The sequence below is a fragment of the Falco rusticolus genome, chromosome 3 (genome assembly GCF_015220075.1).
Source record: "Falco rusticolus isolate bFalRus1 chromosome 3, bFalRus1.pri, whole genome shotgun sequence".
Lineage (NCBI taxonomy): Eukaryota > Metazoa > Chordata > Aves > Falconiformes > Falconidae > Falco > Falco rusticolus.
Window position 1 is genome coordinate 1,089,769 of NC_051189.1, and position 25,458 is coordinate 1,115,226.

General features: G+C 42.5%; 1 protein-coding gene across 3 annotated transcripts in view; it reads right to left on the reverse strand.

Annotated features, from left to right (window-relative positions):
• Window positions 1-20,357: 20,357 nt before the first annotated feature.
• ZFAT (zinc finger and AT-hook domain containing) overlaps window positions 20,358-25,458 on the reverse strand; it is a 129,672-nt gene continuing 124,571 nt past the window's right edge. For all 3 annotated transcript variants that reach the window (XM_037382321.1, XM_037382320.1, XM_037382322.1), the window contains one exon: window positions 20,358-21,572. In XM_037382321.1, coding sequence (XP_037238218.1) covers window positions 21,333-21,572 — 240 coding nt within the window. In that variant the 3' untranslated portion in view covers window positions 20,358-21,332. The remainder of the gene's footprint in view (window positions 21,573-25,458) is intronic.

Sequence of the window (25,458 nt, forward strand, 5' to 3'; positions counted from 1 at the left end):
AGAGCTTTTGGATGTTATAGGCAGCATTGCAGCACAAGACAACATATTCCTATTAACTTCTTGTGGGAGGTGATAATTTTATTTTTCCTTTTAAAATAAATTTGTACATAACATTGCTGGAAGGTGTCAGACAATGTCATAAACACAAATCCTCTGTTCACTTGTCCATAAAACAGCCCGGGCAGTTCCCCATGCCTGAGGGACAGCTCCTCCTTGATTTCTACTCCTGGGGACCAGCGGGGTTGGGGGGGGGGGCTGCAGGGCATCATCTACTCCTGCACAGACAGCCTGTGCTGCTGCTAGACCTTGTGTATCTCACTCTGTGTATCTCACCCTGTGAGATACAGTCGCTGCAAGCTGTTCTTTTGTTAACACAGATATTTATATCACATTTAACCTCACTCAGATTTATTACAGCCTTTTCTTAAACCAGTGTGAAGTTTACCCTTGCTGCTCCTAGGGGAAAGCATTCAGAGCCCAGTAAAACAACTCTTCAGAACGACTATCAAATATGAACTCAGTAATGTAAGAAACTATGGACTAGGGTATTGTTTATTAAGATTTATGTTAAGCCCAATGTAAAGATTAGGCAACAAAAGATAAGATCACCGCCAGGTGTCCAGGATGCCGCTTGTGCATATGAATGAAGGGCCAACACCTCCACTACTTCATGAACACGAAAGTAAAAGAAAAAAAGTATAAAAAGGGACTGTTTGAACTGCTCAGGACGGCAGTTGGCGGAGCGCAGACTCCCCTGTCGTCCAGCGCTGTTTTTGCTCATATTCTACTTGCTATAATTAATAAAAATTTTAATTGGATTATGATCTATTGTGGTCTCAATTTATAACAGTAACAACACATCACATCCAGGGGTTCACTGCGATCTCCAGTAGTGCTGCTGATGCCCTTTTCTGTTTTCTCGCATTTTGTTACAACCGCGATGGGCTCAGCTGCCTTTCTGCAGCTGTACAGCACAGTGGTTAGGAGGAGACGGAATATGTAAATTATTCTGTAAACTGAGGATTAGAGAGGACCAGAAACAAACAAATGCTTGACAGAAAATGAGTATGAACTGTCAGACAGACACACAGGGCATTTCCCTCGACCCAGCAGAGCACAAAACTGCTCACACCCAAAGGGTCCCCAGGTGTCCCACAAACCACATTGATGGCAAAGATGACTCAGAACTTCCATTTCCCTGTGCTTTGCTGGCAACCTGGTTACAAATCACCTCCAGGATTACAAGTGCACCTCAGACACAAAGGAGGGGAAAAAAGGGGCTAATTTTAACCCATTAAGAATGTTTTCAGGCTGACAGACCCAAGTTGTGCGTCTTTGTGAGGTCAAAATAGAAGGAAGGGACCTAAGAGCACTCGAGAAGAAGTTAAAGGCTGGCACATCACTAATTCCAAGAAAACCTGCAGCTGGGATTTAGAACAACACTGGTACAAAGTAATAGGTTATACCTTGATTCCCTTAAAAACTCTTATGCCAATCATCTCAAGTTAGTTATTCATTGCCTGCCTACACAGCTGCCTTTCAATCTGGGCACTCAAGGAGAAATTTCTCTGGACAACAGCAGCAGCATTTAAACTTTAAAATCCAATTCATGACTGTAACCCCACAGACTCCCATAGATTGTGAGGAGAAAAAATGGTATTCCACTTAAAATCTAACAACTGAGCAGACCCAATCTTGCCAGTTCGCACAAGGGGACAAACTTTTCAGAAAAAAAAAAGAAAAAAAAGAAACATTACTGTAGGGTGTTGGCAGGGAGAGAAACGTCACCATTTGCATTCAGAGCTTTATATAGAGGGTTTTTCAAAGTGAAAAAGAGATCCAAAACGTTTACAAAACAGGGGAAAAACTGTGCAGAATCTGTTCAGAACCCAGGTTGTGTCCCCTCCAACCCTGCTCCCTTATTAAATGGAAATAGAAGCAACCAACCCAGAATGCTCCATCTTCTGATTTAAAAGAAAAAAGAAGAGGGGAGGGAACGGTTATCACAGTATTTGCAGCACAGAATGCTGACTTTTTTATTTTCTTTCTCTTTTTTTTTTTTTTTAATCCCCCTGTAACTTACTTTTACAAGTGCACCATTAATAATTCATGCTTCTAAACGGCAGGGCAGCCGCTGTTTCTTTGTCACATTTCACTAGGGCTGAGTGACAACAGTGGCTCTGACTCCGGGCTACAGTCTTTGACTGTCTGCCGGGAGAGACACATCGCTGTCCTTCCTTTGTCATTCAATCCCTGACACAGCTGTGACAAATGCTGGCATGCCCTGCCAGTCCCTTCACCCTCCGATAACAGAAATCTGACACTTTTCAATGTGCCGTCTGCACTCTTGGCCCCCAAAGAAGCAGCTGTATGTTAACGATGCCTGGTGAAGCGCAGGGCTGCTGCTGCTGCTGCTGCTGCTGCTGCTGGTTGCGTTTCCTCCGGTTACATTTTTGGACTGACTGTGCTTCAAAAAGCACAGACTTTAAATGCTGCTCTGGGACCAGCACCCAGCTACAGCTTGTATGATAATGGTGTCTCCAGGGAGCTGAGGGGGGAAAAATGCTCTTTTTTTTTTATTATTTTCTCTTCTTCTTCTTTTTTTTTTTTTTTTTTTTTTTTTTTTTAGCAAAAGTGATAGGAGATAATGCCAGATTTTAGGACAGATAACAGAAGACCACAGATGGGAAGAACTATACGCTTCCCACTGGTGCTAAGGAGCTTTTGGGCCTGAGCTGGCAGGGCATGGTGTAACCCCAGCGCTGCTGGAGGCTTCCCAACACCTGCGCAGCATAGTGCGTGCGAGACATGCCATACACCTTCCCTGCGTGCTGAAGCATCACAAACCGCTTTGCAGGGGTTCATAAAGAAAACTATCCCGCTTCCTTTCTCAGATGCGTGGAAGTGGTGGGTTTGTTTTTGATGGGCAGCACAGTGTTCTGGGGCTCTTTCCAACTCTGACAAGAGCTTGCAGCCCCCCCCCCCCCCCCCCCCCCCCCCCCGCCTGTAACAGGGTGGCACACGCTTGATGCATTCAGACAAAATTGCTCTATTCGCTTAATGTGCAATATCCATTACAGAGTAGCTGAGCACCTGTTCAGGTTGCTGCTTCCAGGAAGGGGCTGGGAGCCTTAATGACTTTCCTAATTTCCAGCACTTTGATCTTCCCAGATAAATGGATGCAGGCAAGTGCAAAACAAGGATTAAGTCGTCACAGCCAGAGATGACAATACCAGTTTATCGAATCCACCGTGCCCTCAGAGCAGGCTGCAGTGCCTTAATGGGGCATGTCCCGCATTCAACCAACATACCCTCCCAAACGTTCACTACAAGTTGCTATTACAAACACAGGGGACAAGATGTTACAAAGGCATTCTTTTTCCCATGGAGACATTGAACGCTGCTTCCTTTATCCTTCGCTACAGCAGCGCTGTTACCGATTCCAATCACTAAAGGAGAACAGCTGGCACTTGTTTGAACAGAACACTTTCTCCAAAGCCCACTGAAGCCGATGGAAAAAGGATCTCCTTTCATTTACTGGATTTTGGATCAGATTCAGAGAGACCTGATGGGTTAGAAAGCATGAGTGTGTGTGTGTGTGTTCGATTCCTTTGTTACTTCTCCATCTCATGTTTGTGACTAGAAACCTTTTTTTTCCAGTCTCTACACCCAGCGACAGGAGGTTGGCACAGCATTACCCCCAACATTTTTATAAAATAAGAGATGTTAATTAAAAAGCTGCACAGCGGGACTGGAACTATTAAAAACTAGAAAGGGAGAAAGAATGAGGCAGAACAGCAAACAGGGGCAGACTTTTGACGTCTTTTGCACATTATGTTTTCTCCCATTAGAGTACTTTCATGGCTGTTCCATGCACTTCTTAAAGCCCAATTCGTCTTGCTCACAGATCTTACCAAAAGGTAATAAGCAACTCCTAGCTAGAGAGTCAATTAACATGTAATCTTTGACATTTTGAATCATCAACAGCTGCCAGATGGGTTTTTCCTTTATACAGAATGAAACCTATTGCCTGAGTGTTTGACAATCTGATTTTGTTATATTTCTCCATATTCATCTAAGCTGCTCTGTCATCCAGTCCCACAGTGGGAAAGTGCACCGAATTTTGCCTCTGAAATTATCAACAAAACTCTGCTTGAGCTCAGGAAGTAACAAACTGATCCAATAGTGACTGTGTTGGGAGATCAAAATTTCCTTTCCTTTCCTTTCAGCGGTCCCAGTTGAGGCCAAATTTTCATTTTCATCCCTGTACCGCTCTGACCAGTGAAGAGGGGGCATGCCTACAGGTTTGCAGCAGCTGCTGACACTACCCTCCATTAAGGGTTCCTACTCTTGCTATACGAACAGCCCGGCTGCTCCTTAAGCAACTACTGAACCCCATGCGCAATGGTAATATGATCTGAGATTAATTTGTATTATCAGAATGCAAATCAGGAAAAGTTCAGCAGCTGCTTCACAAGGCAAAAACCATGGGGGGAGCGTGAAAGGGTGGGCAGCTGGGGATTATCTTCTCTACATCTCTCCTAAATTGCCAAGACACTAGATCCTTTATTTGTAGTGCAGTAACAGTTTGAGCAGTTTTGGCAGAACACGTTACAGGTAAGGTGCTCTACTGGACCATGCAAGCACCTCAGAATTCGGCTTGCAGACTGGTTGGACAGGGACTGTAATTCCTTAGGTAACTGTGAAGGACCCCAACTGAGGTTTCAATTGTTATAGCTACAGAAATATTTAATAATGGTAAGAAAATTATTATCATTGCTCTGTAATTTCATTATGTATAACACAGTGATGTCTGTTAGTTAATAACATGCACATATCTAAATACTGCAGCTGCAAGAAGCTCCATCTTGCTCAACTTTCTGTGTTACTGTTGCATCTCTGCTAGTCTCAGCACGGCTAAGATTCCATGTCAGTTCAAACAGCTGTAATTATCTGTCCTTGAAAGATTATCAGGGAAGCGGGATTATATAAAAGAATTAAACAAACACATAAAAATAACGTACTAAGTAATGTAAGAAAAATTGTAGGTGAACCAATCTCTGAATCTGTGAAGGCTCAAAAGTTGTGAAATTGCCCTGTCTTACAGAGCTGCACATTTTCTACATCTTGTTTAGCTATGTAGAATGCTTGCAGTAAATTGTCATCTGTACCCAGAAGAAAGGCTACAAGAATGTGAAACAGAACTCATAAAAAAAAAAAAAAAAGATTAGTCAGGATGAGTTTGGCACAATGCTCTGGGTGATGCTCTGTTTGTGTTGAGAAAGGAATGTACTCTGAAAAGGTTCCACTGAATGTACTCTGAGTAATTAGAAAAGATAAGGTGGGCACCTGAAGGAGATAAGGAGACCATCAAGTCAGGAAATCATTGAACAAAGAAAACTGAAAGGTCTGCTCCACCTAGATCCCACCTATTGTGAATGGAATGAATAGATGTCAAAACCAAATGACTATGTGTGTAAAGATGTTGTAACCTCTCATGAAAACTGTACAAAATACCTAACTTTTCACTGAAAACTTTGGGGCTAGTTTGTCCGGTGCGAACCGGCTAGCTCCCCAACATTGCATGAAATAAATACCTTTGCTGCTTAAAGACAAAATTCGTCTCTGAGCAGTTACTCTGTGCCGTTTTGGCATCAAATGTTGTAATGATAATTTCAGGTATTCTGGGCCACTTGCTAGAAACAGGTACAGCTCTACAAGTCATTCAGCTTATCTGAATGTCAGGCAAATATATACATGTGTGTGTGTGTATATGTATATATATATGTTTGACATCAAGTGATGTCTTTGCTGGTTTCTCTTAACACTTCTGAAAACCAGGCAAGATAACAGCATCACTCACGAAAGAATCGTTACCGTCCCTGTTAATGACAGTCACAGACAGTCAGGTTCAATGAGCTCTGAATTAGAAATGAATTTTGCAAAAGAGGTAAGGAATAAACGGGAGACTCTGAAACCCAAGTCCATGAGGAAGCGATGTACTGCAATTTTCTGTGGACTATATAATCCTAAAGTAGAACAGAATGCAACCCTTTTAAGAGAGATCTCTGCCACATCAATACGTTTGCTGCATCGCCACCACAAAGTGGCTCTACCCACTGTAATTTGCTGCCGCGCAGCTAAGATGAAATGGCTTGCACCTCAGGTTCAGTGGATAGTCCATTAAATCAAGCTGATAAAGCAGACAAATTCAGCCAAAGGACAAATTAAGTGGCACAGAATGTATCATTGCCAAGGCAGAAATGTAACACACGGAGCAGATGCAGAGAAGCTGCTGCGCTTGCAGAGTGCAGTGCTGGCCAAGCAAGGAAATGCCACCAGAACTTCATGGCAATATGGTCTACAGGCTGAACAAGAAAGCCATGCCATGAAATGCATGACCCAAGCATTGTAGTTGGTAAAACTGAGAGAAAGAGATTGTTCAAAGGGTAATCCAGCAGGGAAGAGTAGATGAATGTACAAAGGTTCCCAATGAGAGAAGAAATTAATTGCAGTCAGTGTTGCGGGCTTATGAGCAGAAAGGTCACCAACGGTCTGGAGCAGGAGCTGAACAGATGGAAGTTTCTATCAGACAGTGTTAGATAGAAATGCAGAAAAATTACTTTTGCAAGCTTGCAAAGGATTAAACTGATTTAAAGGGGATGAATCTAGCTGCAGCCCACTGCATCAGCTGTGTGACAGTAATTAATATGCAGATTAAAAAAAATAGTTTACTTTGCATTAAGGCAACATTTTCCTTTCAAAATTTCAGCAACATCTAAAGGCTAAGCATAGATAGATAGTGTGGAAGATGTCTTCTGATGCTCAAAGTTCTTAATGTACAGTTGAATTATTTTTCCAGGCTTCTTTTTAATGCAAAACAACTTAATTTGGGATTTAGAATTGAAGTTCTAGTTTTACACCACAAATTTAAAAAGTGTTTAGGAAAACAATGTTCAAATTACTTACAAATATACATAATGAAGTTGGAATAGATGTACTTGCTTTGGCTTGTACTTGCACTTTGCAGCTACGTAAAGGCCACAGAGAGCATCAGACATGCTTAAATGATCAAGCTAATTATTCCCAAATATTCATACTGCAGTAGCACTCACAAGTCCATCATGCCCTAGGGTCCAACTGTTCTATTCAGCCTGACCATCAGACCCAAAACCACATGGGCAGAGCCAGGGGGTTGCAACAGGGTTCATCAGCAGTTCCAGACAAGGTGAGGTGACGCATCAGGTCCAGGGCTCACCTAGGGAACTCAGTAACAGCAGGAGACTGAGCAGGAGCTCCTGCACGGCTGCAGACAAAGCTACAGTGTAGGTCTGACGTCTGCCCAGGAGACAGGAGCAGAGGCAGGACTAGAGAGAAGCTACCTACAACCAAGTCCAAGGTCCTTTTGGGAAACAAGGCCAGACACATCTCCAAAATATCTGTGACATTTTCAGTATTGATCCCAGCTTCCAAAGTACTTCTGTTGTCTGTCAGCTTTCTGCTATGCACACTTACTAAGCATACTGTTATACCAGTCATGACATAGGCACGTACCCTTGACACCCATCTTAAGAAAGGAGAAACTAAGCCTGGAGGCCCAGGTTGTGTTACATGCTACATGGTTTTCAAAAACTTCATGATATTCAAACACTTCAGAGGGCATACAAAGAAGTCCTCACCTCTGATGACCAGGCCTGGACATCTAGCTCTGTGCAATCTTTAAGATGATCATCCTGTAAGTTTCCTTCTTAAGATTACTAAAAATTCATTTTCAATCAAAAAAGGAACTGCTTCCTTATTAAAGTTTCAGCTACCTGTCACTAACTAAAGAATGATCCTGCTTTAACCTCTACTATTTTTATCTTACATATCACAAAGTATGGCAAGAACAACTCAGAAGGATTGTGACACTATCTGCAGTCAGCAGACAACCTTATTATAGCCAGCTTCAGAAGTTTTGTGTAACTTAACGTAAGGGAGAGTTACATCTAGGGAGAAATGCTTTATTATTAGTTGTGCATTTCTGCTAGGATAACGTACACGTTACAGGTGAGTTTTAAACTACCTCTTTCACTGGACCGACTTCTTAGTTCACCCCCTGCCTACAACACTATGAAAAAAAAATCATTCTAAGGGCACTGGGCTCAGAACACACGGCAGCACGCTGGGATCTTTTGCAACAGCCTGCTTGAGAGCTGTTGCAAAGCTCGGCTTCATGCAAATCAGACTTGACCTTTGGATGCTGAGAAACTGGTGGAGCAGCTCTTCAGCAAGTCTTGAGCAACTCTTCTGCATCTATTTTTACCACAGCTTCATCTTGTATTCCAGATACTGCAGGAGTCCCCCAGCCACCTGTGTCAGGAGCACAGCAATTCCTGCCCAGCCCCCGCGGCGACCCACCGCGCAGTCGCACGCTTACCTAGCGGCGATGAGCTCCCAAGCTCACTGGCACGGGAGAATTAGTTCTGTTGTTTGTGTGCTGATGCTTTATAATCTCTACATATGCATAGCTAATTTCGTTTTTAACCACGCTAGCTGTTCCTCTCAATCTCTAAAACCTCCTGAGGTGGTATAATCCCATTGGTTCGCGTTTTCATGATACATGCTCCTAACGCACGCAATTACTGCATGCATAATTGCCAGCTCACATAGGCTCAATTATTATTTTCTAAATCAGGTGTTTAACCAGTCCTTCTAAATCACTGGGAGGGCGATTTAAACACAAATTCATATACCCTTGTGGTGTCAGCCTCAGTGAAATGGTTTGAGTTCGCAGTAAATCACACAGTATCCAAGTGTTCGTGCCTTCTGTTTTATGAGCAGGATCTATCATCTCTGCACAAGTAAAATCCTTTAATACACACAATCCTTTTACATTTCTGAGTATATGGATAAAGCAAACTGTCTTAACAAAGGTTTAAAAAGGGACCAGCCTAAGCATTCAGCATAACAAAGGAGCATCAAGAGATCTGAAAGCAGAGCAACAGTGGCAAGGCATACTCTTCTGAACATATAGCACAAGGGAATAAGCATGAATGTCCAATTCAGATGGATCTTGGCTCAACTGGGAAATACACAATTAAACGACAACCTGGCTTCATGCTGAGCTGTGATGTAGGACATTCTAACATCTAGCACAGAAACCTTCTTGATGCCTCGCAGCACTCTGTGCCCTGAAGTCTTTGTGAACCAACTTAAACATAAAATACAGATGCTAACAGCCAGTGAACAAGGCTGTGAGAAGAGAGAAGACAGTAAAAAACAAAGTTTGTAGCTCTAGACAAAACACTTTCATTGGTCTGAGGGGTGGGCATCAGAAAGAAGTCCTGGTGTCCTACCTATAGAATAACATAACTAAAGATTTTTGCTGCTAAACACATTGATATAATTAAATCAAGACAGACATACTTCTCTCTTGCAACGCTACAAAATTGGGCTTTTCAAGAAAGCAACATACTGGGATAACTGGCATGACTGGAGTGCTGCAATCGATGGCTACAAACTTCAGGAGGGACAGGCGAGGAAGGGGAAGCAGTGGGGTAGCCCTGTGTGTCAGGGAGTGCTTTGACTGCCTGGAGCTGAATGATGGTGACAGCTGGGTAAGAATCAGGGGAAGGCCAGCAAGGCAGATATCCTGGTGGGAGTCTGTTCTAGACCACCCAGCCAGGATGAAGAGGCAGATGAAACATTCTACAAGCAGCTGACAGAAGTCTCAAGATCACTAGCCTTGTTCTCATGGGGCAGTTGGACCTACTGAATGTCTGCTGGAAATACAACACAGCAGAGAGGAAACAGGCTGGCAGGTTCCTGGAGCGTGTGGAAGGGACCTTCCCGACACAGCTGGCCAGTGACCAGCCAGGGGAGGTGCCCCGCTGGACCCGCTGCTTACAAACAGGGAAGGGCTGGTGGGTGATGTGGTGGTTGGAGGCCCTCTTGGGCATAGCAACCATGAGATGATAGAGTTTTTGATTCTCAGAGAAGTAAGGAGGGGGGTCAGCAGAACAGCTACCTTGGACTTCCAGAGGGCAGACTTTGGCCCCTTTAAGTGCCTGGTTGACAGATTCCCTCAGGAGATAGTTCTGAAGGGCCAAGGGATCCAGGAAGGCTGGAAATTCCTCAGGAAGGTAGCTAATGGTGCAGGAGCAGGTGTCCCGGTTTCAGCTGGGATAGAGTTAAGTACTTAGTTACTGGCTGGGGTTAAACCAGAACAGCAGGCCATCCCCATGTGATGAAAGATGAGCCAGTTGGGAAGAAGACGCCTGTCTGAACAGAGCTTTGGGTGGAACTCAGGGAAAAAGGAGAGTTTACCACCTTTGGAAGAAGGGGCAGGCAACTCTGGGGGACTATACGGATGTCACAAGGTTGGGCGGGGTGAAGATGAGACAGGCGAAAGCCCAGACAGAACTCAGGGTGGCCACTGCCATAAAAGATAACAAAAAATGTTTTTTACAAATGCATTAGAAACAAAAGGAGGGCCAAGGACAGTCTGCATCCTTTATTGGATGCGGTGGGGAATGCTGCCACGAAGGATGAGGAAAAGGCTGAGGTACTCAATGCTTTCCTTGCCTCAGTCTTTAACAGCAAGACCAGTTATCTTCAGGGTACTCAGCCCCCTGAGCTGGAAGACAGAGTAAAGTTCCCACAGCCCAGGAGGAAACAGTGACCTGGTGCTCCACTTAGATGTGCTCAAGTCTATGGAGCAGATGGGGTGCACCCGAGGGTACTGAGGGAGAAGGTGGAGGAGTTCACCAAGCCACTCTCCATCATTTATCAGCAGTCCCAGCTAACTGGAGAAGTCCCAGAAGACTGGAGGTCAGGCAATGTGATGCCCATCTGCAAGAAGGGCAGGAAGGAGGATCCGGGGAACTACAGGCCTGTCAGCCTGACCTTGGTGCTGGGAAGGTTATGGAGCAGATCATCCTGAGTGAGGAGAAACTGGCTGCTTATGGCGTGGGCAGGTGTATTCTTTGCTGAGTAAAAACCTGGCTGGATGGCCGAGCCCAAAGAGGGGTGGTGGATGGAGTTACATCCAGCTGGTGGCCGGTCACAAGTGGTGTGCCCCAGGGCTCAGTACTGGGGCCAGTCCTGGTTAATGTCTTTATCGATGATCTGGATGACGAGACTGAGTGCACCCTCAGGACATTTGCAGATGACACCAAGTTGTGTGGGAGTGTTGATCTGCTTGAGGGCAGGAGGCTCTGCAGAGGGACCTGGACAGGCTGGACTGATGGGCCAAGGCCAGTTGTATGAGGTTCAACAAGGTTCAGTGCCGGGTCCTGCACCTGGGTCACACCAACCCCACACAGCGCTGCAGGCTTGGGGCAGAGTGGCTGGAAAGCTGCCCGGTGGGAAAGGGCCTGGGGGTGCTGGTTGACAGCTGGCTGACCATGAGCCAGCAGTGTGCCCAGGTGGCCAAGGAGGCCAATGGCATCCTGGCCTGTATCAGAGACAGTGTGGCCAGCAGGACAGGGGCAGTGATGGTCCCCCTGTACTGGGCACTGGTGAGGCCACAGCTTGTTCTGTTTTGGGCCCCTCACTGCAAGACGGACGCAGAGGTGCTGGAGCGTGTCCAGAGAAGCTGGTGCAGGGTCTGGAGCACAAGTCTTCTGAGGAGTAGCTGAGGGAACTGGGGTTGCTTAGCTTGGAGGAGATTCAGGGGGGATCTTGTTCTTTACAACTACCTGAAAGGAAGTTGTAGCAAGGTGGGATTAGTTGTCTTCTCCCAGGTAACAAGCAATAGGACAAGAGGAAATGGCCTCAAGTTGTGCCAGGGGAGGTTTAGATTGGATATTAGGAAAAATTTCCTCACTGAAAGGGTGGTCAAGCACTGGACCAGGCTGCCCTGGGAGGTGGTGGAATCAACATCCCTGGAGGTATTTTAAAAATGCCTGGATGCAGTGTTTAGTGACATGTTTTAGTCATGGACTTGGCAGTCCTGTGTTAACGGTTGGACTGACTTGATGATCTCAAAGGTCTTTTCCAAACTAAATGATTCTATGATCCTATGATTCTAAGAATATACTTTACATGTGGTTCTGCAAGCTGTTTTTACACGTCCCTTATTGTTACACTGCTACCTTGGCATCTACTACTGCGTACCGCTAGAGGCTAGTCACTAGCTCTACAGCAAAACACTCTGATTTTACGTATTTACAGATGTTCAAAGCTAGTCTCCCAGATTGCTATGCTGCGAACACCAACCAAAAATGTAACTGTTTGAAAAACAGCGTAACAACTGATAATCATGCTGCCATCGTTCAGCCCACTACCTGTCTTCGGTGCTTCCACTCATGCTGCCACAGTAACACCAGTTACCAGAATCCCAGAAGCTCCAGGCTCTCACTTGCTCATGGAGCCACGGACCCACAGAGCCATGTAGGGCACTGTCTCCACACTGCACTGCATAAAGACACTGCGCTGTACAGAGACACAGCAGAGAGGAATGTCAGTTCAGACCCCTTCCAGCTGCGAGAAAAGCTTTCTTCCAGGAGAGGTTCCACATTTCCCTTCCACCTGCCTGTGGGCTTTTCTGCATCTTCCTTATGTTTTCTATATCACGAGGACAGACAACACAAGGATACCTGGCTTCTCTTGGCTCTGCCACAGATTTCCAGCTACCCCCTACCCTAATTCTTCATTTGCAGACATGGAAAAATTGTATTTTAAGAACTCTTATCAATCCTACCTACTTAAAGAGTAAGATCTTTTGGGCAAGAACTTTTGGTGTGATTTTACAGCACCTACCACAAGACAAATCAGTGACTAAATTCTGCCCTAGTACAAACTAACAGTCAAATAATTAGGCCTGTATTAACTCCAAAATATGACATAGTAATACAATTCCTTTTTATCAATTCTTGTCCAATCTTGCATTGCACTTTGCTTCCTGCTGTAACAGTTTTTAAGATGATGGTTGAAAAATAAACCCAAAACCAAAAAATCCCCAAACAATCTAGGTAAACTTTGCACATAACACATGTTGCTTAGTATAAAATACCATGAACAGACTTCACGCTGACTCCATTTTAGTATGACTAAATAAATGTTAGGTTTACTTAAAAGCAACATCTTGCATCTTTACACAAAAGTCTGATTGTTTTACCTGCTTTCTTTTCTTTCCTCACTTCACACAAGGCTCTGGAGAGGGTCTGTAGTTAAATGCATCACATAGAAAGCTGAAAGTTCTAGAGCAGCTTCAGGTAAAGTAAATTTTAAAAACAGTATTAGACTAACCACTAAAAAACATTACACAGTCACTGTGGCAGTCCCTCTGTTATTTATTTTCTGCTGAAGCACATACAAATTTAAATTTTCTCTCAGCTAGTTGGTTTTGTTGTTGTTTTTTTTTTCCATTCTGACTCAGGAAAATTAAAGCACTGACACTGGCTAAAGTACACCATCTACAGCTTTGTCCATGTGCTGGGGTTTCTTTTGGTTGGTGGTTTTTTTTTTTTGGTTTGTTGGCTGGTTGGTTTTGTTTGGTTTTTAAATCACATCTTGAGAGAGAGAAAGAACTACAGCAGGTCACATTTCTCATGCAGATGTGATTATGTTCGCAAAGACCTTTTGCCAGGAAACAAATATTCTGTTCAAGCAAATGGGAAAAGAATTTATTCTAAATAAGAAACACACTCAAGTAATACAAAACTGAAAGATCTTACCATGGTATTCCCCGCCTTAGCTATACCAGTGTAAGTAGTTTTATCCTGTCACCACTGCATCTTGGTTGGTATCAGCAAAATCCCCAAAACGCTCATGACCAGCCGCCTCCTTGAGGCTGTCCAAGAGCTCTGTGAGCGCAGGGCTCAGGTGAAACTCTCTAATACCCTTCAAGGGAAGCATATGGGATTAAGTCAATGGTGCAGTTTCCTTGGAGTAGATTAGAGAGCTCCTACATGACCTTTTCTGCTGGCAAAGCTATTGAGTAGGGATAGCAAATGGAAGAGAACAGCACCTAAGGACCATGCTGCCTTTGGCGAACACCTCTAGGTTCAAAAGTGGACAACTGTCTAGCACTTTAGTAAATAATTTTGGTAGTTTCAAGTGTTACTGTCCCCCAGCTGTTTTCTGACCTCACAAAACATCAGTTATGCCATAAGAACTTGCAAGTACTACGACTTGTAGTAAAAGGTTCTTGTGCTGTGGCAGGGCCCAGGAGTTCAAGTCAACACCCAAGCTACCAGAATTGTACAAAGAGAAATGGAAAGCATCTCCACACTAGTGGGACTGCACTCTAAATAGAGAAGTATTCACACACAGTTCATTATTTAAAGATTTAAAATGCAACCTGAACAGCTAAAACAAAATTTAAATAGGACGTCACCATCTAGGCTAACTTTGTGGCAAGTGAAGGGTGGCTGCTTCTGCTGGATATACTGATTGACCTTTGATCAAGGGGTAAGAGGTACACACAAAACAACTCCAGAGTTAAAGATATGGGATAAATCATCCAGACTTTTTTACATCAGTTAGAGAATTATAATTTACTGGTATTCCTGAGCATCACTCATGCACTCATGTACCCTATTTCTGTTGAGCCTTGAAAAGGCACCTGCTGAAATGAGACACCACAAACCACAAGCTGACATCAGCAATGAAATTTTTGTTGACATTCAGGCATGTATCACAAGTCCTGGACTTGTTGCAAGATGAAAACTGATAAAATCGTTATTAAAAAAAGGTTTCTTAATTTGTCTTCCATTCTTTCTCTAGTCTGAAGTTCTTAGAGTTGCTGTAGGATTATCTACTTCCCACTCTGACTGAAGTCCCACTGCTGAAGAGTCCTCTCATCAGCACTACGTTCTCTTTAAATCTTTTTTTAAATTTTATTCCAATGCTGGCAGCTTGAACTGGTTGGTTCTAACACGAAGTATCTCTGTACTGGATGTTAGCTTTCAGACAGAATAATCTAAAAAGCCAACAACCTGACACTTCTGTCATCACCAAAATTGTGAATCTTATTTTCAGAGAACAAAATGCATGGCACAGAACTTGCATGACAACAGCAACAGAAACTTCCCTACTGATCTACTCATGGGTTTTTCAACTACCTGAGGGTGACCTAAATTCAAGCTCCACATGGCTGCTTGAAGTTCTGTTGGTTTAGTAAAAACTGATATGCTACTTCATGCCCAATTACATGGAGATTTTTTGACTTGGACCTTTTCTATCATATCTTGGATTTGAACTCTTTAACCCAATCCTATTAGATGAAAGAAATACTTGATAACTACCATTTGAATATGGATTTGAACAAGCTACCTAGCACTAAAAAAAGTCTGTTCCCTATTTTTAATACCCCAAGCCCATTTACCTTTCAGCTCCCAGAAAGTATTTTCACTCCTAACGGTAGCAGCTAAATAAATGCTATCAAGGCTAATCAAAAAGGGGAGCCATTTCCAAAATAAATTGTAAAAACATTAAGTACCTCTGTAATCCACTGCAATATTTTGTCCTTTATTTCATTGCTAGCCCATAAAAAGTATTACACATGAGGTAGCTCCTATTGGTCTCATTCTCCTGTACTTTATGTGTTCCTGTAAAATATACTTATGGTGTATTTCTTTTGGGTGCATGACACAAAACGATTCCTTATTTTCCAGAAGATAACATTCCTTGAACTGAAGAAAAACATGTAACAAAGCTTGCTCTATAAATTCCCATTAATAGTTTGATTTCATTCCAAAACATTGAAGACCTTTTGATCCCTTTTAATTTACCTAGGATGACAAAGCTATTCCCAGCTTTTCAGAAAAATTTACAGCATTTAAAAAAATCAAGCAGAGGTTTGTGCAATGTGTTGACTGTAATTTTACTCTTCATCCATTTTTAGCAAACCAGACTGTAAAAAATATTTTTCAGAGAATAAAAAGGTCATTTATGGCACTGTCAGAGGCATTTTGTGGTTTTGTTTTTTACTGGCAACCACTACTCACTGCAAGTCTTGCACTGAACTTTTCATGAAGAATAAGCGACATAATAAGAAGAAAATGTAAGTGACAATTTTACTCTTATTTAACAACCCATCAATGTCCATCCCATCAATTCCTTCAGAGTAAGCTCTGACAAGCATCCTTGTGAGGTGTGGTGCTGAATACAAAAAAGGTCTTATGCCATTTTGTTCTCCTTTGCCGTTATTAAATGCCCAGAAATCTGAGGTGTAAGAGAAACCTTTGAGGTCAGCTGCCCTGCTCTTCTCACCAGGCTCATTCCAAACGTCTGACTGTATTTTACTCAGTGCAATAATAAAACAACTCAAGAAGAGAAGCTCCTAATTTTCAGGTAGTACCTTCCAAGCTATCAGTTCTCCCCAACAGGAAGTTAATCCTGTTATGTGGACTAACATTTCTTTTCCTTGATGACAATCTCATAATTTGATGTTTTTTCTATCACACTGAGCCCTGACCATTCTCCTCTGGTGACATCCTTAAATACTATTGATCAGGGTAAACATGGGCACCTGGTCAACCGACGTAAAACCTAAGGTAAGACAGAAGGGGGAAAGGACAAAGAGTATTTTCAGAAATCCTTAGCTCCAACTTCTTCACCTCTTGGTTTCTGAGGAGTTGTAGGCTGATACGGAGTGGAACGCAGCAGAAAGCCTCTATTGAGCTAAAGAAAAGACAAAGGCCAACCCAGTTTCACCAGGCTCTCCTAAGCATAGCCTTCCCTTGGAAACTGTAGCCCCTGGAGAGCCCCGGCGGGAGCAGGGGGTCCCTGAAGGGCTGCAGCCCGGGGCAGGGCCCGCGCTGGAGCAGGGAGACGGGGCAGGAGGCAGGAGCGGGGCTGAGGGGCTCACACGGGCCGGCACACGGCCCAGACCCGCCCCGGCCCGCGGGGGGAGCGGGTGAAAGTGTGGGAGCAATGGGTGAGTATAGCAGAAAGATTTTGTTTTAAAACTAGCGTAACTAGTTCCATCCCTTTCCTTCATCCAAAGGGCTTGCGAATGAATTTAGGATTTATTGGGCACCTTAAACTTAATTCAGAGAGCAGAGAGAGGAAAACAGGCCGTTGTTCTAAAACAAGGAAGCAATTCCTGAACTCCTCAGCTGAAGTCTCCTCTGCACACAGTGCTACGGAGCAGGAATATACCAACTACCTGGAGCCACTTGTCGACGAGATGCTGCTGCAGCTGCAAGAGTCTCTTTCTAGCAGTCTTATGTTGAACTTTAGCTCCACTGTAGCCGAGGGCTGAGACTGCAGCCCTTGACAGGTATCTATCATAGTTGATGCCTTTTTATCAATGTGGCAAGTCATTCTCATAAGCACCAACATGTTCTGTACTCTGAAACATTTTGCTGGTTAATCAGAGAAAAGGAGATCAGTTTGGTCACTGGCAGTTCTTTCTGAGAAAGAAAAAGTCATTCTGGGATGATGAGCTTGCACTGGGATCTGCTTAGCACAGGACCCTTCAGTCCTGTACAAAGCAGAATTCAAACCCAAGGAATTATGTTTACATATAAACCGAGCATTTTTATCCATTAGTACTTAGCAAGAGAGAAATCTGACGGCTTCCTTTCTCTTCCTCAACCATCTTGAAAACTGACAGGTGGAACACAACAGATTTGAAGAGAGTGTTTTGTTAGCAGCACACAAGGGCTCTGCAATTTGCACTGTCCTTTGAAACGCGTGGCACTGCTTTTAATCACTTAAAGCCCAATACAGGCAAATTGAGAACAGGAACACATGAAAGATCACCTAACCAATTACCTGTACCTTGTGGAAATATAACAGAGATGAATATGATATTGCATATTTATGTCATAATATCCAGTTTGATACTCTCAGGATGTGATAAAATACATCTCTATGACTGAGTGAACATGAAAGTCTTCCAAGATGAAAAGCTGTCCTCATTTCAAGGAAGAAAAAAAAAGACAAATGGACAAGAGCCACTGAATAGATTAAGTGCCAATTCTATAATGACAGTGCTGAGATCTGTGTGGACTCAGAACTTTATAATCTTAGAAGAAATTTATTAAAACATTTTGAAAATCTCAGACTTGCAGCAATGTCACTTCTGTACTCTGGTTTGAAAACACGCCGTTAAAAGCATTCACTTCAAGTATATATACTCAGGAAGTGTAACTCCTTGTTATAGTAGGAACAATTGGTCTAATGTTATCATCTCTGTAGTACTCTCATCTCTAGCTGTGTTTTCCTACAACCCCAAATCTGAGGTAAAACAGCAAAGTAGAAGCGTGCAGTTCCTTTCTCTTTTCATCTCATGGATTTTGCAGATGATACTAATCCAGTACAATGCCTCTATTAGTGCAGCGTCAGCTAAGTTAGGATGCTACAACAGCTGGTTAAAATCACTAGTATCAAGAAACAGTGCTGGGCTCAAAAGGAACCATAACCAGTCACAGAAACCAAACCACAGCAGAAAGGCAGGCATAGCCCATCTTCTCTACTCAGGAAATATAAATTACCCTCTGTGGATATAGTAAATTAGGGATGCAAAAAATTTTAGAACCTCCATTTCCCATGCCCTTCCCTGTGCCTTTTGCCCTTTGAGGTCCAAGTTTTCTCCTTCGTGTTTATACCAGTCTGTAACATGACATCCTTCCAGAACTCGTGTTCCTAATATACTTCTGTAAGACCTTTTAAAGAAGTCAACTTCAAGCATCATAACCTTACCTTCCATGAAATGACTCTGCTGCTACTGAAATTATTTGCTGCTTCCTTTTTCCATTTTTTACAACCTTTGCATGATTCCATATTGTGCTCAACATATTCCCAGAAACATTTGACGTGTTCTTAGCTGTGCGGATCAGTTACTCAATTTATGCATGCATAAGCTTTTAAAGAGTGGTATTTGTCAAGTGTTAGCCTAAAGCCAGAATACTCCTCAGGTGTCAAAGAAAGAGGAAAAAACAGAAGACCATATAATGTAGTAAATGCAAATGAAAATTACTAGTCTGTGGGAAGAATGTGTAGTCTTCAGAAATAGGAGCTCCCTGACTAACTTAAAACTAAAACTGCTTGTCTCCCCTGAATTGAAAAGGTCACTTAACCCTCAGAAAAGATTAATTGGATAAAAGGAGTTGAATCTACACTAAAAACAATCTGTGCTGTTTAGGTGATAACAGCAGCAGAGCCTAAGCAAAATATTTAATTCTTACCTTTTTGGTTGTTCCACATCCAGATGTAAGACAACTTGAACAGCTGTGGCCTCTCAAAACAAATGCCTGGTATAAACAAAGCTCTCCTTGTTTTCTTTATGCTTCTGCAAAAACGTAAATCTTTGGACATTCACTTTGTAAAGTCCAATGGCTTACAGTAAAAAGCACTTATCTCCTCATAGTATTACAGATGTTGCATATTCTAGAAAGAAGAAAATATATTAATTATGGTGGCAAGAAATCAATGTGCAGTACTCAGCACAGCTGAAAGTCCTTCCTGACTTACACCTTGTATGTTTCCAACCATTGCATTTCCAAGTAGAGTTGGGGAAAACCCTGGAATTTAAGAAAAGACCTGAATTGAAAAGTATTTTTAAAATTAAAAAAAAAGGATACAGAAATTTCACAAAAATATTTGTGCTTTAGTGTAGGAAAATGTGATATAACTCATCAATTACAGATCAAGCCTGAAACTACAGTAGGTATACATGGCCATGTTATACTGAAATTAAAATAAATAAAAACCCAAACCCCTTCCTCCAAGTACGGACACACCTCTCATAGACATAAGTATTGAGTGTAGTTTGTTATGCAGATTAATCAAATTGATATGTTCGGTGTATCAGTTTCTATCATGTTGCAAATGTTATTAAACACTTCATGACTCATTCAAGTTAACTGCACACAGAAGAAATCAACACTGACATCTGTGACCAGCTCCAACCAGTTACACCAAACGGCAAAAAGTCTCCATCCTACAAATGTAATATCCCTGGGGCTTCTTGTGCACTTTCAGGATTAAACCAGAGGAAACACAGCTGCCACCAAAGTTAAATGATTTTCAGCTCTTTTCCATTCATAAATTTAAATTCCCTATCGCCACAGTTCAAGGAGAAGCTACCTCTAAATGTTTGCACTCTGATTTCGTACAGAATAGATCCCAACAGACTTAGAAGAGGCAGACAACCAACCCGCTGCATGACATCCATTTAGTCCAAAGCTTTCTTCCACTTTTCTACCCAGAACACCCATAAATAAGTTCAATCACATAGAAAGATCTGCCTAGACTGCATTATGCTACTTTCTTGATTAGAGACTACTAACTGGAGTACAATAATTTGTAAGTTACAATAATTTGTCAATGTCAATGCAAACCAGCTTTTTTTACTTAGCTGTGCAAGGGAAACCACCATTTAAGAAATCAGTGTGTTAGAAGAAAACATGACGATTTTGTTGTTAATTAATAATCTTTATAGCTCAAATTTAAAAATATTAAACCAGAAACAATTGAGGATTCATGAAGAAAAATCTGGAACTATATACATGCATAATTATCTAGACACTTGTCAATATTTACTTAAGTATTTTGTACAAGTTCTTTCACACAATCATATTTATAAGTATGTCTGTTTAAAACATATGAACATACATCTTTTATAGCATTTACAAATCATTTTAATATAATTTTTTTCTTAAAAACAAAAGAATATTTCCTTGATTTGACAGATTCTGTTTCATTATACAGTACTGGACAGGTATTTATCCAGTGGGATGGAAAGAGTTATCATTATTCAGTTATCTAAACAACAGTCATCCTACTGGTACCCAGAATTATCATATATGGCTTTAAACACCTCCCAAGCTCAAAGAATCATCTCACAAGTACAAAGTACAGTCCATCTGTGGGATGTTTCTGATTAAAGTCTTGAGCTTTTGTTTGGGTTAGATCCACAACTTGGCAAACACATTCTAAGCAGGAACTGAGAAAAAATAAGTCCATCTAATTTAAAGAAACAACATCTCTGCTTCCAAATCAAGCACATATTAAGTATGTATAAAAGGGGATGTATGGACTTTTCTAGACGTTCTAGCTATCTTTATAGATGTTTTATTATTGTGGGATAACACAGTTTTGAACAGACAATATCTGTGGGGATTTACAGGAATCAAGTGAAAGATCTTCTAAGAAGGGAAGAATACTTTTTCCTCAAAATATCAATTTTTTTTTAAAAAAAAAAGTGCGAGGAGGTTTTGTACGTAGTATGTCTGTTACCGATACAATCCAACCAGACAGATCCCTATCTAGCAACAAGGTCTCACTTCACTAATTAACTGAAAATTTGTCGGCTTGCTTGCTTTTGGCTAGGCAAAAAACCCAGACCTTTGGCTTTGGCAAATCCGGTAACCATCTCCTTTGAACACTGCTCTCTAGAGCTCCTGCACTGATTGTTCCACAGTTTGTTCTTCTACAGGCTGCATGGCTTCCTGAACATAAACTATGAATTCTGAAGCCTCTCCACCCTGTGTATAGACAGTCACCGTCTCAATTCCTTCCACTTCATCTGATGAGACTACCAGGTGATGCTGTTCAGACAGCTCCACTGAAGCCTGCTGCAGCGTCTCTTGAATCATCAAAGTGTGATTGGTTGATTGCTCCTCTTCCTTCACCTAAGGACAAATTGAAGAGGTTACAGAAATCTCGCCTTTCCAATAAGTACTTAGTATTGCAATTAATGGAAATATTAATGGGAGTACAGCACAGAAATTAGCAATCAGATAGTTTTGAAAGAAAATGTCAGTTTTTCAGAAATTTGTGTGTAAGCAGTTCCGATTAATAAGTGTGTAGCTACAACGAATACTGAAAGCAGTAACAGAGCATCTCAGTTACACGTACAGAGAGGAACATAGGTCTTTGGAGACAGCTTTAATCTCTCAGTAGTCATTCATTCACAAGCACTCTTATTTAAATAAATCTGAAGTCAAACAATTCCTTCAATAGCACTGAGATGAGAATCCATCATAAACCACATGAAAAAAGATCTACTGTACCCATTTATTCTTTTTTTTTTTATTTCTAGCCAACCAATGGCTCAGAGAAGTAAAAATTTCATTGTAAGTCTTTAACAGACTTTTATTAGAAAACTGTGAAAAGTCTGACTGAAATAGATTCCTAAGACATACTGTTTGTGAGGCAGCAATTTTTACATTATTGAAAGGATGGGGATAGAAACATTTGAACATAAGAGAAATTTTAGTTAATTTTGCATCTTCTCAAAACCAAAAAAACCCCAACACTGTTTGGTATTGAATTTCAGTGTGTTCGAACAGCTGTGCCCTGGTTTCAGCTGGGATGGAGCTAATTCTGTCCTTGGTAGCTGGTGCAGTGCTGTGTTTTGGATTTGGTGTGACAATGTTGATGGCCCATGATGGGTTTGCTTGTTGCAAGGTAGTGTTCATCCTAAGTCAAGGACTTTTCGGTTTCTCAGGCCCTGCCAGCGGGAGGGCTGGAGGGGGACAAGAAGCTGGGAGGGGACACAGCCGGGACAGCTGACCCGAACTGGCCAAAGGGATGTTCCATAGCACAGAACGTCATGCTGGGTATATACGCTGGGGGAAGAAGAAGGAATGGGGGGACGTTCAATGTCCTGGCGTTTGTCTTCCCAAGTCCCCGTTACACGTGACGGAGCCCCGCTGCCCTGGGGATGGCTGAGCACCTGCCTGCCATGGGAAGCGGCGAATGAATCCCCTGCTTTGCTTTGCTTGCACGCACAGCTTTGGCTTTACCTATTAAACGGTGTTTATCTCAACCCACGTGTTTTCTCACTTTTACTCTTCCGACTCTCTCCCCCACCCCACTGTGAGGGAGTGGGCGAGCGGCTGCGTGGGGCGTGGTTGCTGGCTGGGGTTAAACCTGACAAGCTGTCTGTCAACTAATAAAATGCAGTACTTACTAGAATTCAAGCATCAAATCTTAACTCTTTACCAGGTTCATACAAAATTCCTCTGCAAAGTACTCCAGGCCAGTAAAAACACATCAGAAAAATATAAGTCATGTAGAGGAAATGCATTCTCTAAATTATGAGGGATAAAATAATGTACTTTTGAGGAGAGAATGGAATAACAATTTTTTTGTATGCATGACATATGCAAAGGCATTTGTTAGATGTTTTTAGTAGAACACCACTCCCATGTCTTCACTGAAGAGAGCTGTTTTATTTCATAGAATCATAGAATATTTTAGGTTGGAAAAGACCTTTGAGATCATTGTGTCCAAACATTAACCCAGCACTGCCATGTCCAACAGCAACCCATGTCCCTGAGCACCACATCTACATGTCTTCTAGATATCTCCAGGGATGGTGACTCAACCACTTCCAGGGCAGCCTGTTCCAGTGCTTGACCACCTTTTCAGTGAAGACATTTTTCCTAATATCCAATCTAAACCTCTCCTGGCACAACTTGAGGCCATTTCCTCTTGTCCTATCACTTGTTATCTGGGAGAAGAGAACGAACCCCACCTCACTACAACCTCCTTTCAGGTAGTTGTAAAGAACAACAAGATCCCCGCTGACTCTCCTCTTCTCCAGGCTAAACAACCCCAGTTCCCTCAGCTTCTCCTCAGAAGACTTGTGCTCCAGACCCTGCACCAGCTTTGTTGACCTTCACTAGACACACCTCCACGTCTCTCCTGAAGTGAGAGGCACAAAACTGAACAGTGTTCAAGGTGCAGCCTCACCAGTTCCAAGTACAGGGGGACCATCACCGCCCCAGTCCTGCTGGCCACACTGTCTCTGATACAGGCCAGGATGCCATTGGCCTTTCTGGCCACCTGGGCACACTGCTGGCTCATGCCCAGCCGGCTGTCAGCCAGCACCCCCAGGTCCTTTCCCACCGGGCAGCTTTCCAGCCGCTCTGCCCCAGCCTGCAGCGCTGCGTGGGGTTGGTGTGACCCAAGTGCAGGACCCGGCACTGAGCCTTGTTGAACCTCCTACAGTTGGCCTTGGTCCAGCCTGTCCAGATCCCTCTGCAGATCCTCCTGCCCTCAAGCAGATCAACACTCCCACACAACTTGGTGCCATCTGCATATGTCCTGAGGGTGCACTTGATCCCCTTTTGTCCAGATCATCGATAAAGACATTAACCAGGACTGGCCCCAGTACCGAGCCCTGGGGCACACCACTTGTGACCGGCCACTCCATCCACCACCCCTCTGGGCTCAGTGTCCAGTCAGTGTTCCTGTGTTACCTAGCAAAAATTATGCCTGTCTAAGCCATGAGCAACCTGTTTCTCCAGGAAAATGCTGTGGGAAATTTTCTGGATCATAAATGTCAACCCACCTGCAAATGCAGCAGACAGTTAATCAGATCCTCTCTTCCTTCTCTTTTCAGAAAATAGGTTGTTTTTGTAAAGGTCTGTTTCTTTCTTTCATTTAGACTTAGCAAATGTTTTATGAAGTAAGCTCCCAGAGAGAAATCATGTTTATTTCTCACTGTAAGAAAGTAGCTGATTGAATTTATAGGAGGTCACATTTTCTACAACAAATACTTTTTTCATATCATGAAGTGCATCTATGAATTGTCCACTTCCACAAGCGACAGGGAATGAAGACAATGGCTGGCTCACCTACATCTCATCATGGAAAGCAAAACTCCATGGTACTTCCAATAACCATACAAAGTGTAATAAGAAGAGAACAAAGGATTGATAGGTATCCGTTCACTGGCTATCAGTGTACCCTTGTATCTCAGAGCAGTATATGACATGCTCAGCGCTGAACTTGTAAATGATTTTAAAAAGAACAGGTCAAACATGGACACATGTTTGGACACATGCACACATTCCACCAAGTGTGGAATCTAAACTGCGCTAAATAGAACAGGACTATGTTTTTTAATTAGAAGCTGCTTCAGAAGTCCTTCTCCAGTTCTCACCTACATGATACTGTTTTGTGAACAGTAGTATTAAAGCAACTGAGTTCAAGAAAATATAATTAAGATCAGTATTGTTGCTTAAGAGGGGAGCAGGAACAGAAGGGAAGAAACATAGCGAAGATTCCAGGCATGTGTTTGACTCCTTAGAGACCAGCAAGAAGAAGAAGTTGTTCTCTGTTTGTTTTCCTGATGCTCTTTACTAATTTAATACTTTTTTCCCTAAGCAATCATTCCCATTGTTGTACACTGACTCTTCTGTTAACTTTTTCATTCCATATTTAAAATATCTGTCAGACGAAGATTTCAGAGGTGCACAAACCCCTTAGGACTTCATATCACTGAACTTTCACTCAATTCATCAGGCTATACAAAGCTTTTTCTTGAACAACAACAAGTATGTTCAGGTGCTAAATTATTCAGAGGTCCCAGAGTCAGTATCCCTGTAATATATTGATGAAATACATGTGGGTTTCATCTGGTGAAAGATTTAACATCTGAAGGGAATCTTGCCATTGTCATTGCCCTTAATGCAACAGCACAATTGTACCTACCGATGCTAACTCCGGCTTTGTTGCACAGGATTCAGATTATAGGAACAAAATTACAGGAAGGGGCTTGAAGTA